General features: G+C 36.0%; 2 protein-coding genes across 2 annotated transcripts; one reads left to right on the forward strand and one right to left on the reverse strand.

Annotated features, from left to right (window-relative positions):
* The first annotated feature begins 5,891 nt into the window (after window positions 1–5,891).
* Window positions 5,892–8,798, forward strand: kcnk12l (potassium channel, subfamily K, member 12 like). The gene is made up of 2 exons (XM_059525562.1): window positions 5,892–6,330; window positions 7,494–8,798. Exons 1-2 carry the CDS (start codon window positions 5,892–5,894, stop codon window positions 8,501–8,503), a joined length of 1,449 nt encoding a protein of 482 aa, XP_059381545.1. The 3' UTR covers window positions 8,504–8,798.
* A 1,570-nt stretch (window positions 8,799–10,368) lies between these two features.
* Window positions 10,369–18,143, reverse strand: ppm1nb (protein phosphatase, Mg2+/Mn2+ dependent, 1Nb (putative)). The gene is made up of 6 exons (XM_059526286.1): window positions 17,402–18,143; window positions 15,667–16,238; window positions 13,150–13,267; window positions 12,859–12,973; window positions 11,672–11,735; window positions 10,369–11,494 (listed from the first exon to the last, which is right to left on the reverse strand). Exons 1-6 carry the CDS (start codon window positions 17,811–17,813, stop codon window positions 11,468–11,470), a joined length of 1,308 nt encoding a protein of 435 aa, XP_059382269.1. The 5' UTR covers window positions 17,814–18,143; the 3' UTR covers window positions 10,369–11,467.
* Window positions 18,144–19,123: the final 980 nt, after the last annotated feature.

Raw genomic sequence — 19,123 nt, forward strand, 5'->3', positions numbered from 1 at the left:
GTGCCTCTGTCCTGTTGAAATAACAGATGTATTCTGTCTATCAGAATCAGAATGAGCTTTATTGCCAGGTATGTTCACACATACGAGGAATTTGTTTTCATGACAGAAGCTCCGCAGTGCGACATAATGACAGTGACGGAAACAAAAAACACAAAATGGAATAAAAAATGTAAAAAAATACAAATAGGTGGTAAAACTTTCAGAAATAGAAAATATTGTGATGTCCAAATAATGTAAAGCTTGAGACTTGTCCTATTGATTAAATGGTTGTACAATCAATCATGTATTGTAAAGATATTATATATAAAAAGGTCCTAATAAGACTTATAGTTATACGCAATAGCAAAATGGTTATTTTCACCCAGATGTACTCGTATTCATATTTTTTCCAAACCAAAAAAGAAGAGGAATAGAATGTAAAATGTTCGAAGTTTGATGTTTGATGAAATAATTACAAATATTTACCATTTACAAATATTTTTATTTTATTTTAGAAAAACAAATATTAATACTTTTATTCGGCAAGGATTAAATTGATCAAAATTGACAGCAAAGACTTTAACATTGTTTTACATTGATTTGTTTCTAGTGCTGTTCTTTTGAGCTATTATTCAAAGGATTAAAAAAAAAAATACCACACTAAAATGTGATAAAAATTTTTTTTTTTACAAAAATCATAATAATACGAAATGTTTAGTTCGCACCAGATCATTTCTGAAGGATCATGTGGCACTGAAGATTGGAGTAATAATGGCTGCAAAATTTAGCATTGCCATCACAGGAATAAATTACATTTTAACATATATTAACAAAAAATATTTTAAATAGTAGTAATGTTTCGCAATATCACGTTTTACTATATTTTTGATCCAATAAATAAAGCCTGAGAATTCAGCCTATTCTGGTGAGAATTACAATTCTTAAAAAAAAATAAAAAAAACTCTTTCAAAAAATCTTACCAACCCCAGTCTTTTGAACAATGGTGTACATTCAAATATATATAATAGTAAACAGTGTATAATATTGTGTTATTTTGTACTGTACTGAATTGTATATTATCTTTTATGTAATGTTAGAAGTAATTCACAATGACAAATGCCCTGTGAATGCTACATCACAACCAAACTAATCAAATCAATTAAACCCTAACATCAATTTTAATTCAAGTTACAGAATGTATTACAGAAAACATTGACTGTAGACCAGACAAATGTTTGTGACGTGATGCTCTATTTCCACGAGCATACAGTAGCTGACTATGTGAAGAAGAATGCCAGGGCTTCCCAGCGAGAGCTCATCTGAATATGCTAGTTTTTTTTCATAATCTTGTATAATTATTTTTGTGGACAACATGTCAGCCTTTATTGTTTAACATTATATAGTATTGCTGAATTGCACTGATTCTTTTTTTTATCTTATATTTAAAAATTGAAATAAAGGTGCTCATATCCAATCATGTCTTGTGTCCAATCATTATACATATATAATGTTGAACAACGACTCATTAATTTACAGCAGGCCAGTTTGGAGAGCACTGATTTTAACACATCGACAACAAAGAAAGACAAAGAGAACGGTCAGGTGGATGAAGAGAAAAGAGGGAGGAAAAATAAGAGGAACGAGACAGACTCTATAATGAGCTTTTGGGCGATTTACTATATTCATCACCCAGCACCTGTGATGAATTACATTATGCAGATCACACTTCTCAGATCTCTTGATGACTTTAAAGACAGTGTAGCACTCAGAGCCCAAACCCATGATTAGCGCTGCTGCGTTTCGAATAATAGAAACACAAGACATGGCTTTTCGGTTTCACGGAGGCAGTTGCAAAAACACTTGTCTTCTGATGAGGACAAAGTTTCTGAATAAAATACCACACACTCTTTTGATATAGCGCTTGTCTGTCTCCACTGCACCTGGGCACTTACAAGCAATGAGCAGTACTCTAATGATGGGGGAATACTGTCTTGTGAGCTGGCAACCAAGATGAAAGGCAAGGGTGGGCTGGTCAGAGAGAACAAAGCAATATCGTCTCAGCCACCTAAGCGCATCTCACAATAGAAAGAGAGTATCATGGCTATATTTTTGTCTGTCAACATCAAAAAAAGCAATATTTTAATGTCAGTGAAGCAACAGGCGAATGGTGGTCTGCCAGTTGTTTAATGTTTTTAAATTGTACTTGTTGAAATTCCTCGAAGTTGCATTTTCAGAGAGAGATGATTGTAATGGGGTAGGGGGTGATTTTTGAGCATTTAGGTATTTATCATGACAGTCTATAAGAAATTACCATGGTCACTGTAATTTGCATGAAAATGCCAATAGGCTACTGATGTTTCCTCTTATTTTGGCATAAAATGTATTGTAGTAAAAATTGCTTTATTTTTTAAAGGCAATAACATTTAAAATGCTATTTTTTTTTTTGAGAAATGTATATTTTAATGGCAAAGATGTACAATGAACCTCTTTTATATAAGCAACTGTAGAAAATAAATGTAAATGTAGTCCGCCTTCCAATGTCTATGTCGCCTAAGGTTCAGGGCTTCAAGCCTGAAATCTTGGTAAATGGCAGTAATCAATACTGTCACTTTGAGTTTCAAAACCTATTGAGCTGCCCAACTAGACAGCCTTGTTAGGCACCAAGCGCGTTTGGATCTTGTATGTGCAGGACCCTCCATCTGAGGGTTATCCCCCCTAAAATTATGATTAAAAATCACGCTGTGTATTGTAAATAATAATGTCTTATACTTTAAATACTTGTGTAAGTAGTAAAACAACACAAATGGGATATAAATGTGTTTTAAGTTTAGAAAGATTTTTAGTCTGCCCCTCACTTGCCTCACAGTGCTTTGGCCCAAATGCCTGCTTTGCTCTTTTACATCACCTACACACACAAACACACACACACACACACACACACACACACACACACACACACACACACACACACACACACACACACACACACACAAACACACACACAAGTCCGGTGAGAGAGATGTCAATAGCTGATGAACTCCAAGGCTGTCAATGTCAATGACAATTTTATTCACTTAAAAATCGGATGAAGTGATTATTTTCTCTTTAATACATGATCCCAATGTATTTGTAATGAGTCCGCTGTGCTAATAGTACGTTACCTGCTTGACAGAAAGGGTTGCCAGGTGTTCTTAACAAAACTAGCCCAAACTATCCGCGTTTCGAGGGGGGTCCCCCGGTAAAAATCTCCTTTCGGGTGCTAAAATAACATTATTGGGGTCGCTTCAACCCGAAATTTTATGTTTATCGTCCAGAGGGGTTACCAGGATGTCATCTTTGGGGGGGCATTTGGCTTGTTTGGGGGGGGGGGCAACATAAACAACTGAAAAAATCGTCACAAATTTAAGCTATACTACAAACAATCTGTTTTAGTGCACATAATTTTCTAAGTCAGGAACCCAGAGATAGGCACAAGGGCCCCTTAGTCTATAGGGCTATCACATAAAAGTTAGTTAAACCAGGTCAACATTAATGATATGATGATATTATTATTATTATCATTGACAGATTAATATATATATAACAGATCACGGTGATTGCCTGATGATGAGTGACAGGTGTTTGCTTGTGAGAAGACATGCTACACGAGTAGGACGAGTTTTTTTTAATTAATCTGAAGTCACGTTAGACAAGAGGTAAATCAATTTGTTTCTTCTAAGCTGTTCCAGATGTAGGTGCTACTTTTAGGGCTAAACGCTTTGTGAATTACTCTTAGTAAAACACATTAGGAGTCTAAAGTTATGAGTGATGTTATTTTTAGGAGTTTCTCTTAAATTCGCCAGGTAGGAGCTACTTGTAGCCTCTTATAAGATTCTTTGTGAATGCGGCCCCAGGTAAAAAAAAAATTATATGCTCATTTGAACCATATGAGAACAGTATTTGAATGTTATTCTCTGGTTGTAAGTGGCTTTGGATAAAGCCACTGCTAAATAAATAAATGTAAATGAAAACATGTAGGCCTATAAAGGAAACATATTAGGCTACAGGGGGTCAGGAGACCTAGAGAGTTGAAATAAAAGCTATTTTTGTGAAACTATAAGAACTGTATTTTTGAAATCATTAGCAGAGGCAACATAACCTTTTTTAAATAGTTTTATTATTATTATTTTTTGTTAGTGGTGCTTGCCATAGGCAAATATTTTCATTATTTTATGGGGGTTTGTAGTCTGTATGGGTTTGTTCTCCCTCAGCTGCATGGGCAAGAAAAAAATCTAACAAATCTTTTTTATTTTTTTATCCTGATTCTTTGTCATGTTGATTTTTCTATTTTGCAAGAAGTTTGAGCATCACAGCCAAACTAATTGGTGGATATGGTGGACAAAGTGCATGGGTGAAGATAAAAAATGTTGTCATTATTTTATCTTTGTTATTAAAAAATGAGAACAAAGATACATTACAAATACAGATATTATACAAATAAAGTGTTTTATTTTCAGGTACAAGAGGTGTATTTAGCAGGAGCATTAAAACAAATTAATGAACAAATCTACAAATAAAACACTATATACACTGATTCCTATTAAAGCAACTGTATTTAAGGTTTTTTTTTTCAGTCAAGAGTATTGAGTGATTTTTCTCCGCGTGTTTGGTGTTTAATTAACATAAAATGAATAATTCACCCAAAATGAAAATTGTAAAGAAAAAAAAAAACCTGAATGAGTTTTCTTCTGCTAAACATAAACGTTATTTTGAAGACGGTGAAAAACCAAACAGTTGCTGGTTCACAGTGACTTCAGTATGTTTTGCTACTATCAAAGTCATCAGATGACAGATAATTTCTCAGGGGAGGCAGGGCTTATCCTAGGGGAGGCACTGCCTCCCCCAGCCTCCCCCTAAACACGCCCCTGTTTCGTCCCCCCCAAAAGTAAGACGAAATTTACGCGCCTCTCTCTCTCTCTCTCTCTCTCTACTCTTCAGCTGCATCATTCAATCACGCACTGCCCAGGATTCACACTTGCCAGGAATAAACGGCGCTTATTAAATTTAACTAAATGTTTCCACCAGTTTTTATTCTTTTAACTTGCTCCATTAACATAGCAAAATGGTTTGGAGGACTATGATGACAACGGTGCTTTTCATCAAATATTAAATATTAAATCAGGTGGGTAACCTTCAATTTTACCACTCTAAAAGTTTGTGATTAATAAATCATTCATTATCAAATTAGGGGAAAGTGACTGACATTTTCTTATAATAGCCAACCATGTGTTGATAGCAATCAGTGATCTAATTAATTTGTAATAATTTGTTTTAATAGTGATATAACAGAATTAAAAATGTTCAATATGTGTATAATAAAACAATGGTCTCTTTTGTCATACCGTGTGCATGCTAACTTAAAAAAAATTAATAAAAGATGATGAGATGTTTTATGATACTAATGTACTGCATTTACAGCTTAAATAATATATATATATATATATATTATTAATTTTTTTTTTTAATCCTTTTGACTGAAGTAGTAATATATGTTGTTTGTTTTGAGCCAGCTCAAGGATGATTTCACATAAAGACCACAGCATTATTACTGACTGGTGTGGCACCAGCTTTACTTGGACAGCGAGATGGGAAAAGATAACAATCTTGCACTTGCCTGCGTACTGTTACCTGCTAACCCAAAAGGTGTATCTGGAGGTCTTATTTCCTGGACCATGTGTCATTTTACCTGATAACCTTGCTTTTTACGATGGTGCCATTGGAGAAAGTGATGCGGTTATGAGTCCAGAAGAATGTTAATGGACATGAAGAACTTTGTCCAGTACACTCTTGTCCTTCATTTTTGAACTGTATCTAAAAACAAGAGCAACATAGAGATTTCATGTGACTCTGTATGTCTTCTTAAGCCCAAGTCTATGGTTGTTTTAATTGTGAGTGAGTGTGTTTGTTTCTTGTGTCTGTGTTACTGGCTGTGCATGTTCTTGTCATTTCCTGCTGGTGATCAAGTCATGCCACGTGGAAGAGATGTCAGCAACAGCTGTTGCCTCCCACTTCACATGAATGAAGATAATGCCCGTTTTGGCTTGTTGGCGGCCCTCATCCTCCTCTACCTGCTGTGTGGGGCGGTGGTGTTCTCCGCACTCGAGCATCCCTCCGAGCAGCAGGCTCACAGACGCTGGGACGAACAGCTGGCCAACTTCACTGAGCAAAACAGCATAAATCTGAAATCCCTATATGTCCTGCTAAAGCAATATGAGGAAGCCTTTGTGGCTGGGGTCCGTGTGGACAAACTTAGGCCCCGCTGGGATTTCTCAGGGGCCTTCTACTTTGTTGCTACAGTGGTCTCCACAATTGGTGAGTTCATACAACATTGCATTCAGATTTCCATAACTGCAAATAAATTAGCCAAAAAATAGAATTTACAGAAATCATAGTTTACATACACACTTTTATCTAAAGTGACTTGCATTGTATTCAAATTATGTACGTTTCTTCTATTAGTTTATACATTCCCTGGGAATTGAACCCTTGACCATGGCATTGTTAGTACAATGCTCTACCGTTTGAGCTGCATGCAGGGTTGTAATTGATCACTAAAGCCGAAACAATAATAATAATAAAAAATCATTAAAATGATAAATAAAATATAAAAACATATCAACTTTTTTTATTCAACTATTTGCCGAGAAAAGATATGTCATTTTCGTTTAGTTTAAGTACTAAAATAACTATAAACTAGACAAACCAAAACTTAATAAAAACAAGTTTCAGAGCCACTTGAGGGCAAGTACAGTAAATGATGCCAGAATTAGCATTACATTTTTTTATATATATATTTTATTTCATTAAAAATATACTGAAAACCTTATTAAATATATTAACAAAGCTAATGGAACTATAATATAAATAAAAAAGTTATTTTTTAATATATTTATATTTTTGTAATACTTCACACACACATATACATGTGTGTGTGTGTGTGTGTGTGTGTGTGTATACAGTATATATATATATATATATATATAAAAAAAAAACCTATAACAGTATATCAATGATACTAAAGACTAGCCAAAGTGCACACTTCTATTGAAAAAAACCCAAAAAGTTTTCTTACAAAACATCCAAGCTGCTCCTTTAAATTAAACTAAAGAAAATAAGCAATGCAAAAGTAAATTAACCTTACTTGTATAAAATTCCCAACTTTTATTTACGATATTTGTTTCCAACCTGCCCCACCTTCAAGATGCTTCCAGACCAAATTTGTTGGCAAACATTATTTTTATTGCTATTATTGTGACAAGTACTTTTAGTACTCATATTGAATGTACCAAAACATAAATAAGATATAATTTTTTTTTTTGGCAGTTAGTAAGCTTCATTGTGTGAAAAAAAAAAAAAATCTTTGTGTTCCACTGAAGACATAAAACCATAGCAGTTTGGAGTGGCATGTTTTTAATAGTCATGAATTCATTGAAAATACATCAGCAAAACAGGAACTGTTTCCTATTTCCTTCCAGGCTTTGGCATGACCACACCTGTCACCATTGCAGGTAAGATCTTTTTGATATTCTACGGACTCCTTGGCTGCGCAGCAACAATCCTCTTCTTCAACCTTTTCCTGGAGCGCATCATCACGATGTTGGCCTACATCATGCGCTGGTGTCACGAGCGCCAACTGCGCCGCTCCGGCGTGGGAGGAGAGGAGGCCAGAGGCGAGGATGACAGTCTGGAGGGCTGGAAACCATCGGTCTACTACGTAATGCTCATTCTGGGCATCGCCGCCCTGCTGATCGCATGCAGTGCGTCTGCGTTGTACTCTGCCATGGAGGACTGGGACTACTTTGAGTCCTTGTACTTCTGCTTTGTGGCCTTCAGCACCATTGGCTTCGGGGATGTGGTGAGCAGCCAACGGGAGAGCTATAAAGCTCAAGAAGCCTACCGTCTCGGCAACTGCCTCTTCATCCTCATGGGTGTTTGTTGCATTTATTCCCTGTTTAATGTCATTTCCATCATTATCAAGCAGACGCTCAACTGGATCCTCGGCAAACTGGGCTGCAGCAAGGCTCAGTGTCTGTGCTATGGCCGTCCATACAGAAGACGAGGTCAGGCCTGTTGTTGCTGCTGCTTTCCACGCATTCCCAACCAGCGGCACAACCACCACCCTCCGCCAGGACATTCCCGGCAGAGGGCTCAAAAGCGCAATGCTGTGCACCCTGCCCTGGCTAACGAAGCGACAGGAAAGCGCTTCACTAATGCATCAGTGGAAACAGTTTGTGATAGTGAGACTGATGCTGGCTTAGGACCAGATGGAGGTTATCTGACAGGGCGCAGACTGTCTGGAGAAATGATCTCAGTCCATGACTTTATGGCCAACAAGGTTTCTCTGGCCATTCTACAGAAGCAACTCTCAGAGACTGCTCACGGTAATCCAAGACAGAGCCACGTTCGCCAGAATGGCTTCTCCGGTGGAGTGGGCGCCTTTGCTATCATGAATAACCGCCTTCAGGAGACAAGTGCTGACAGGTAGCTTGATATTACAAAGATGGCATTGGATATTGCACTTTATCAAAAGATGAATTTAGTGAGGGTTGTGTTTTATTCAGAACTGAATTGAGAATGGCTTCAATCAAAATTCCTGAATTTGAATTGCATTTAAGTTGCGGTAGCAAACATAACGTAGAATTTGAATTTGAATATAGAGAAGTATATTTAAAATGAATTGAAATTCAAAGTTTGTTAATGAGATTCACTTCCAAATGAAAATTCTGTTATCAGTCAGACATCAATTCATTTTCAAAACACAAATAAAGATATTTTTAATTGATAATAATCATGTGGGAATAGTAGCCTAAATTAAAACTCCTCATCAAATTAATTGATCATATCACTTCAGAAGACTTAGATTAAACAACTTAATTCACATGGATAGTGTTTACAATGTTTTAATTTATTTTAACTTTTTGAATATTTTTGGTGACACTGACTTTCAATAAAAAATAATTTAAATAAAAATATTTTCATTTGTGTTTCAAAGATTAAGGAAAGACTTAAAGGTTGGAAATGACATGAAGGTGAATAATGACAGAAGTTTTATTTTTTTGTTTTTCCTTTAAGACAAACTTTGAATGTTGGCTTGACAAAGCCTTAAGTTGTGTGGGGAAAAAGGTCAGTCAGTCAGATAAATAGGCATGTTTGAAATGCCCCATAGAGTTTATAAACTAAATAGTGTTTCATTTAAATATTTAATTATATTAATTAAATCAACTTCTGTGGTCAAGGTTGTCCAAACACCTAATTTCCCAAAATAGTTCTCTGTACAGACAGTCAAGTACAGTAAACTCCTCTCTTTGTCATTCCAAACCAAATTCCTATTCAACTGTTTGTATAGTTCAATTCAAATTCACACTCACTGACTAAACAACAGCCAGTTCTCCAGTTCTGAATTTTCCCCAACCATGATTCAGTACTGTCCTCTGGAAAAGTATGTTAGCAGAGGTTTTAGCATTTATTTTATACAATTAAAGATGTCAACTGTACATTCACTATTGTAATACACAGTACAGAGCAAATTAGATCAAATTAAAATAGCCAATTTACCTCTGTAGATCACAAGGACGATGAATGTTAGCATTTCTGAATAACTGCGTTCTGAAGGCTCTTTTCTTTCTTTGATTTTAATGGTAACATCGCTTCTCAGAGTCACTTTGCAGCTGAAGTGATTGGCCGGTGTGGTGAGCAATCACACTGTGCCTCTGGAGAGATCCTTTAACGGCTCTTCATGAAAACAGACTGATTTTCAAGAGCCAGGCAGATGTAGCCACGCCACTTACAGAGACACAGACCCGGAGGAAGAAACACAAGTGTCAAATCAAAGGGAGATGGTCAGTAATAGTCACTGTTTAATCATTTCTATCAAGCTGCCGTCAGTGATTGTCCTAAGAAACAAATTATCTAAAATGAATACAAATGCGTGCAAGAGACAGACCAAGTCATGGGGATATATTCTGTAGATATTGTACAATGTAAACACAAATATATCTTCTTTGTTAAATATTTATTTTGGTATCAACATTTATTTTTCAAATGTAATAGCTGTACTCGCGTCCTTTATATCTGTGTAACAGCAGCCAGTCGTCATTCATTAAGCTTATTAAATATGTTTCTGGGTGTGACATAAATACAGGGTTTGCAAACTGGAGATGGTGTTAAATAAGGAGCGAGTCTCTACTGCTCTCTTGAGGATGAGAGTGGTACTGCTTAACGATGGTGTTGAAATATGAGCTCAAACACACACTCACAAATGTATGATGACTACTATAGGTATAATTACCTATAGGCCATAAAGTCTCTTTATGTAGTAGGACAGAAATTAATAAACTGAAATCTCATGAATAGCTTGATCTGTTTATTTTTATTACTCAACCTTTAACCTTTATGTTAGCACAAATATTGCACAAGATCTGTAAAATGTGCACAAAGATGATTACACAACATGATATAGCACTGCATCAGTTCATTTGATAGTCATTAGGAAATATTTTGGGAATATTACACGCTTATAGATTGGCATCATTTCAAAGAGGTCAGTAAGGCAACACAGTACAGATCATGCAAACAGAGTAAGAGCGTATTACAGGAAACAACTATTCAAGAACAGGAAAAGTTGCACTCTGTGACCATATTATTAGCCTGTATAAACATGTAAAAGTGCTTGTATTTAATAGAATTTGCTATTTAGAGATTTTAGCATACCTTAATTCTTAAAGGAATAGTTGACACAAAAATGAAAATCCTGTCATTAGTTACGTACTTAACATCATGGATTTTCATACCTGTATGCTGTTGTTTTTATCCTTTTATCTCACACACACACACACACACACACACACACACACACACACACACACACACACACACACACACACACACACACACACAAAGAGAATATATATATTTTTAACAAAACAATTGTGACCATGCTTCTAAAAGAACTTAGCTTTAAAGACTAGTAAATCATTTTTGTGTGAACTATTCCTTTAGTATTAACCAACAGTATTAGCTTGTCACTGTTCCTCAAAGAGTTTTATCAAGTTCTGACTTTTTTTTATTGTATCAATTTAAATAATGACCTTGTTATAAGCCAAGACTGGAAAGAATTTCAAAAGTTTGCTGTCACGGCTTTAACACATTACCTGAGTATTGTCGACTGTAAGACTCATTGAATACATTTGGTAAGCAAAATACTGAACATATCACAATCTAAAGAGTCAAATTTATATACAGTCATCATTGTCCTGCATTGTGGCACAGCATTGATTTTTGAAAGTTTTGTTATTCGTGAAACATACAAAAAGAAGGAACTAAAATGTTTTTTTTTTGCTGTACAAAAAGATCTTTCTTTCTCTCTCTCTTTTTTTGTTTTAAACACAGAAAACTGATTTACTTCTTTCTCAATCTAGCACATCCATCAAGTGTTTATGTAAAATGGACTCTATTTGGCATTTGTAGGACTGAGTTCCTGAAAAGATACAAATCACAGGAATTCATATTAAAGTTAATGTACACTAATGACATAAACAGTAGCAATTTTAAAACACACACACACACACACACACACACACACACACACACACACACACACACACACACATATATATATATAATATAAAATGGATAATTCTGTACAGAGGCTTACCTGGGCTAATCTAGATCGCCGTGCCTCTTTCTGCTGATAGTAGGCTGAAATGATACAGTTCCGCCTGCAAATGTCAAGAAAATATGATATTTGAAAGTTCAGTCCTCTGTTCTTTTGGCAGTCATTACAAGTACTTATCACTAGAGCTCAACTTGTGGAGTGGATTGGTGTTTTAGAGAAAGTGCCTGTACTAAGCTTTACTAAGTGCCTGTACTAAGCTTTGTACAAAGCTGCTGTTTGCATTTATCTAGTGTACCTGGACATTTCTCAGCAGCACAAGAGTGGATATGTCATCCTTTCAACTATAATCATATATTTTGATGATTTTCTAATCTGTTGCTTTAGCACGAGTACCATTTGATGAAGTGCAATACAGCTTTTTTCTTTTCTTTTTTTTAACTGCAAATAAGCATTTTGGAAGAATATATTACCTCAATATTGATAAAAATCAGAAGCTACTCTATTATTCTATTAATAATGATGCATTTAAATATTTCAAAAGATTATATTAAATTAAATTAATGCATTTAGCAGACGCTTTTATCCAAAGCGACTTACAGTCCATTCAGGCTATCAACTTTTACCTATCATGTGTTCCCGGGGAAGTGAACCCCCAACCTTGCGCTTGATATCGCAATGCTCTACCAATTGAGCTACAGGAACACACACACACACACACACACACACACACACACACACACACACACACACACACACACACACACACACACACACACACACACACACACACATATATTTATATAAATTTATACATTTACTTTCCATTTTGTTTCCATTTACTTGATCAATCACTTTTATTATTATTATTATTAAAATTATTATCATTAATAATAATAAAAGTGTTATTAATATTATAAATGCTTAAATTCTTAAATAAATATCAATAGTAATTCTATATCAATCAATATCAAGTATTTAAAAAATCCTTTTAACAACAACAACAACAATAAAAACAGAAAAATGAATAAAAAGCGAATTATATTTTATATCGCTATAAGCCTCTATAAAGCCCTGGAACTGCGATTAATCTATTTCATGCAACAGCTGTGCCTAAAAATGTTCATGTCACATTCTGTGAAACAGGTTTTCACACCTCTCCTGGATAATTGCTGAGTCTGACTGCTGTTTTGAGCAGAAGTAAAGCATGGTGTTCAGCATGCACTCACTTGCTCTGAAGGCCGCCCCCTGGTGGAAGTCCAGGAATCACTGTGGAAGCCAGTACTGTCAGAACTGACAGCAGATCAGGCTCCTCACCTCTTGTGCTCAGCTCTTCATATATCTCTGTCAAAGAAACATGCGTGTCAATGATCTAATTCCTTATGCAGGCCGTTAGAGGACCATTTACTTTAACCATTATATGACTCCATGATTTGAAAGGATTGCAATCTTTGATCATGTAAGTCATGTAAATCTAAAGAGCAACATCAAAAGAAGCTAAATTTAATCAGATGGTTTACCAGCTACTTTGGACTCTAGAAAGTCCTCCAGCTCAGCCTCCTGGTGCAGCGCTTCAGGTGACAGCTGGGGAGCGCCAGGAAAACAAACTAGAATGATGCTGATGTTATCAAGGCTCCCCTTTTAGAAATACATGTGGACGAGACAAAAGAAAAAACGCAAGGGAAAGTTAGGTATGCAAATCAGGTGTCTGCTAAATGATTTAATAGTTAAACTCGGCAGTATCATTTTCCTCTGTTTCTTTAGATAGGCAGGCACTAGTAGCATCATGCTAACTGCCAGTCTTGAGGCCTTTGTTCTAAGGACAACTACCTCACGTTGATGATTAAGTAGATTGCAATTGGTGACGCTTATGCAGACCTTATCCTTCATTTCTAAGGGATATTGTTGGTTGTCTATCCCTACATGACACAATGCTAGGCAGAATGCTGTAATCGCCTCACACCAAGGCTAAAAGTAGTTTATCCCGTTACAGTTTAGAGGCTGAACACAGCCTTACTTTGAGATGGTGGTCAAAGTGCAGTCCTGACAGAGCAGAGATCTGGCTTACTGCAGAGAGAAAGATGTTGACATTTTCAGGTCAGCACATCCTTTTCTGCAGCCTAAAGGCCGTTCTGTATTTCTCTTACGTAATGTAACAGTCTGGCTAAAGTCAGCTTTGGACAGTCCATATTTAAAATTTCAATTTTAAAATACAGATGAATGGAATTATTATTTTTCTTAAATATATTTTTGTCTTTATAAATACAGTATATTTGATTTCAGAAGAAGCACGAGACACTGAAGACGGGAATAATGAATGTGGAAAATTCAGCTTTGCATCACAGGAATAAATGACATTTGAAAATATATTCAAATAGAAAATAGTTATTTCAAATTGTAATAATATTTCACAAGATTACTGTTTTTACTGTATTTTTCATCACATAAATGCAGACTTGGTGAGCATAGGAGACTTCATTGAAAATATTAAAAGAATTGTGTTTTAAGTAATGTGTTTAAGAATTGACTTTTGCTAAGTCCTATATACAGTCAAACCAAATCTTATTCCGAAACCTTCAACATTTCTCACATTATTTGTTATAGTTTAGAAAATGGTAATAAAATATGACAAGAACTCAGAGTTAAACGGTGTCTGAACAAATGCATCTTGATAATGTCGTATAACTTTGATGTAATGGACAGTGTTACTAAGTAATGTGTCATATTAAATTACTTATCCACTGATTACTGTAAATTTTAAGGTATTTACAGTTACTTCTTAAGAACTTGAGTTACATATGCCTACTGTAAATAATTTCAGCAGTTCTAAAATCTAAAAGGACTAATCTAAATTTATCGTCTAAAGGTAAAATTGAATTCAACGTCTTTAAACTCTCTGCCCGCCGGTGCATTCACTTACAGTATTTACTGATAGAGAAAATAACCTAATATAGCCTACTCAGAGACAAGACTAAAATCAGTCGAATCTAAAAAGGGTCTACTTTGATATGTGTACACTGACAATAACAACGAAACATTTTGCTTTTGTAAAATAAAGAAAACAAACAGGGTGCGCTTTCTGCCGTCTCGAAGTGAGTGCAATATGTTGAAATATGATATGCATTCAGAGTAAGGCTTTTTATTCTACTATAGCCTATAACTTTTTAACTAGGCTACATATAATGTCGAACGAAATGAGGAAGTTTTTTTTTAGTTTTTTTTTTGCTATCATATGATATATAATACGATATAGATATATAAAGTAATGGGAATGTTTACACTGCACCTTGATAAATGTTACATAAATATTTACTTCATTGTTTACTGATCTACTATCAGATGTCGATGTTAATAATGTGCTAAGCAATAAGTATTTAGTTTAAAAAATATCAATGTTATTTATGTACTGTATGGTAATACAAGCATATGTGCATGAATGACAGGAAAAAAATGACAAAAAATGTTTTTTGTAAGGAGTAGGCAAAATTAGATTATGAGACTGCCAATACATGTACAGTATGTTAGTGTGTATAAAATATTGTAGGCTACTCATTGCTTTGAGAAATGTAATGCTTACAGCCTTATACATACATGAGTTTTTTTTTTTACTGTTCAGATATTTTGCAGAGTAATTCTATTTGTTTACCGAAAAAACTACAGGTTTTTTTTTTTTGTTAAAATGTTTAAGTATTACATTTGTTTTAAAACTGAAATGCTAAACTATTCCACATTTGACTCCAATTGAAAAAATAAAGTTTAATTTCTATTGTCTCTGCTTTAATGTTTATAGGGATTTTAACTAAATTAATGATTTAAATAATTAAGTTACTTATTGGGTAACTAAATTACTATTCAGACAGAGTAATTAGAAAAGTAATTTAAAAACAATATTGAAGATATAATAAGTAATTAATTACTTTTTGAAAGTAACTTACCCAGCACTGGTAATGGATTACAATCCATTTGGACCAGGCAACATTTGGACCAGCAATCGAAAACAGAGCGAAACAGCCTAGAAATCTTCTGTTCGTACTAACCTTATAGAGGCAAAGGTCGATGACCTGGGAGCAGACCTCTCTCAGGTCTGTGCAGACACGCAGTCGGCTGTGTATGAAGGCACAGAGCTCTTCATTCGTGACAGTGTCCCACACACCATCGCAGGCCAGAACCAGAAACTCATCTGCTGGCGAGCGCTCCACAGCAGACACTTCTGGCTCATGCGAAACCATCTGTTCTGTGACCGGCCGCCACTCGGCTGTCTTGTAACTGAAGTCCCCCAGCGCTCGGGAGACTGCCAGCGAGCCGTTCACACGCTGCAAAGTGACTGATCCTCCAGCGTTCTCTATCCTCTCCCTCTCGCCGGGGCTGAAGGGCTTGTGGTCTTCCGTCGAGAAGGCCACCCGTCCCGCACGGCACAAGACTGCTCGAGAATCCCCGCAGTTCACAAAGTAGATGTGGTGTGGAGTGATAGCGGTGGCAACGACAGTCGTCCCTCCACGTTCCCAACCCTCACGGCAGGCCATGGCATGAAGGTGCTTGTCCATGAGAAAGAAGCCCTCCTTGATGCCCTCAGTGACCCTTAGTACATCGTCATCTGCTCGGATCTTTCCTGAGAGGGAATAGCTTGCGTCACTAAATAAACAAGGCCTCATTTGTATGATCACGTTTGCATGTTCGCAAAGACAAACCTGAAGGCTTCATTAGAGCAGATAGCAAGGATCAACCATTATGCAACTGCTGATGGCTTTAGGAACGTGTTGTACACCACAATTGACTTGTAAGATCACAGCTTAATTGGGTAATAATGTTGCTATGGCTTTAGATGTACATTAGGTCTACAAATAATTCCAATCTGATGAGATCCTCTTGGATCTATTCTAAAGAGATCAATACGATTTCCCACGTGATCTAATTTCTATCACTTCAAAAGCCACTCAGTTATTAGGTTTGCTGTGCTTTAAAATTACTATTGATGCACAAATATGAGCAGTGTTGGGGAGTAACTTACATGTAACAGAATTATGTAATTTAATTACAAAATAAATGCAACCGTTATCAGAAAAATGTGTAATTAAATTACAGTTACTTATGAAAATGTTAATGATAACAAAGGGGGTTACATCTGAATATTTACAAATGCATCAAGATTTGATTGATTTCTTTTCTTAAAACTGCATTGACAGAAGTTTAGGGTACAAAGCAGGACACATGCTTATTTTATATCGGTTTAATTTCTTATTTGGTTTTATGTATATGCTTTATTTTTTAAGATGAACAGTTTTTTTCCAAAGCATTGTTAGATGCCAGTGTTTCCTGCCATAGCAAAGATTTCATTTCAAAAACAGTATTATAGTTATTAAACTTGTAAAAATATATTGTTAACCTTAGAACGAACTCAAAGTGAAAAGGTTCTAAAGTCTGTTTTTGTGGTGCTTGCGCATTAAAGTTAACTGATTATAATCTTAATTAAAGCGATGAAGGATTTTGAGAAGTCTGACTGTAATCAGTGTTGAGTACTACTGTAAGGTTAACCCTGTCTGCTTTAAATGTTTGAAAATGATTAACAGTTGAAAACATTTGTTAGAAAAGTAATCAAATGTAATCAGTTACATTACTTACAGTAACTGAAATAGTTGCACTATTCATGACATTTTAAATAGAGTAACTTGTAATCTGTAACCTATTACATTTCCAAAGTAATCATTCCAACACTGAGTATAAGCCAAAAATATGCAAGAGGTTCTGCTGTTTGTAGGACAGCTTGCTGCTCACCTGTGCCCAGGATGTGGTCCAGCAGGTTTCGGGAGCAGTGTTGGGCCACCGCGCTCCCTGCGTGTCCATCAAACACAGCGAAGAACCCCCAGTGGGCCAGTTCCCCTCCTAGCTGAGGGAAGCAGTTGTGGAAATCTTCCATGTGGGCCCTCCAACCCTGCATGCTGGCCAGGGCATAGGTAAGTCCCCAGGAGGCATAGCCCTCTTGCATGTGCTTGTCCAGAACCGGTCGGTCCAAGTATGGGCTAGGGATGACCCCTTCCTCCTCTCCACCCTCTTCGCCTACAGACAGCTCCCCTGCGCCTCCCCCTCGTCCCCCTTTAAAAAAGGAGGTGACCCTTTTCTCGGTCTCCTTCACCAGCTGCCTTACAAAAGCAGGCATTTCCACACTTCCTTTCCTTGATGTTCTCATAATGTCTTTTTTCTTCACTTGTTAAAATCCGTTCACGGCCTCCACCCTGTGCTGTAGCTCGCTGGCTTTGATTCGGCTGAGCCTTGATGCTCAGGGCCTTCACAGCATTATCTCCCGAGAGGCTGATTCTGCACCTTGAAGCATCCTCGAGTGGTTTGATGTAGAACGGTTGATTTTCCCTTCTGTCACTCTACCCATTGCTAGACATCTCAATGAGATAGAATCTTTCTGTACTCATAGTGGCTCTTTCCAATTTGATCCACTTTTGTTGCCTTCCTCCTCTGTATGTCAGTGATATTCTCTCTCTCTAAGCTTTCTCTCTGTCTGAGCCCGTTATTTTCCTGTCATTGCTCTGATTGGCTGAGCTATTTCTGTGCACCAATCATCTCGCTGTGTCCTCGCTCTTGTTGTACACACAGACATGCAATCCTTTCGCAGACTGGCTCTCTCTCTCTCTCTCTCTCTCTCTTTCCCTCCCTCCCTCGGTTTCTCCTCTTGAACTCCCTCTGTTAATCATCTCTGCTGAACATTTGATAATTTGGGATTACCTAACATGTACAGATTATTGTGCATAACAGATTTTCACAGCAGCCCAGTAAGAGTGAAAGGCTGAGAGAAAAGGCACAATGTACACTCTGTTTAAAAATGTTATGTGACGGAGATTCAGTGATTCATATTAAAGAACATGGTTCGCCTTGAGCTGAATTCATGAATGGCATATTTAATATGAACTTGGGAGACTAACAAATGTTGATTCAGACAGATGAGTGAATTATGTAAATCAAAAATGCATTCATAAACATTATTACATAACAGGCTATTTTTGTCATTTTAACTCTTTGTTTCATGGAACGAAGCAAACAAAAATGGCTCATGAATAAATGCGTTTGATGGCAGAATGATCATTACATCAGATGCTTGTAGTACTTACTCACCTGCTGGGCTAAGCAGCCTGAAAAAAAAGAAGAAAAAAAAACATAACATGAAGAAATAATAACAAGAGTGTTATATTACAAAAATAAAATAGTTCATTTAAATTAAAATGAAGTTTGGATTTTTCTAGTCTTTTCATCAATACTTTCATCATTTTATATGATAATTTATATCTAATTTAATCTATATGAGTTGTATCATCATAAATTACATAAGAATGATAATAAATTATGCATTATTATTCTACTTATATAATTATTTAATTTTTGAAATATTATATAAATTATACTGAAATGATAATTTATAGTATTATAGAACTGTACACACACACACACACACACACACACACACACACACACTTGTATTCCTATCATTAT

Source organism: Carassius carassius, chromosome 36 (assembly GCF_963082965.1).
Source record: "Carassius carassius chromosome 36, fCarCar2.1, whole genome shotgun sequence".
NCBI lineage: Eukaryota > Metazoa > Chordata > Actinopteri > Cypriniformes > Cyprinidae > Carassius > Carassius carassius.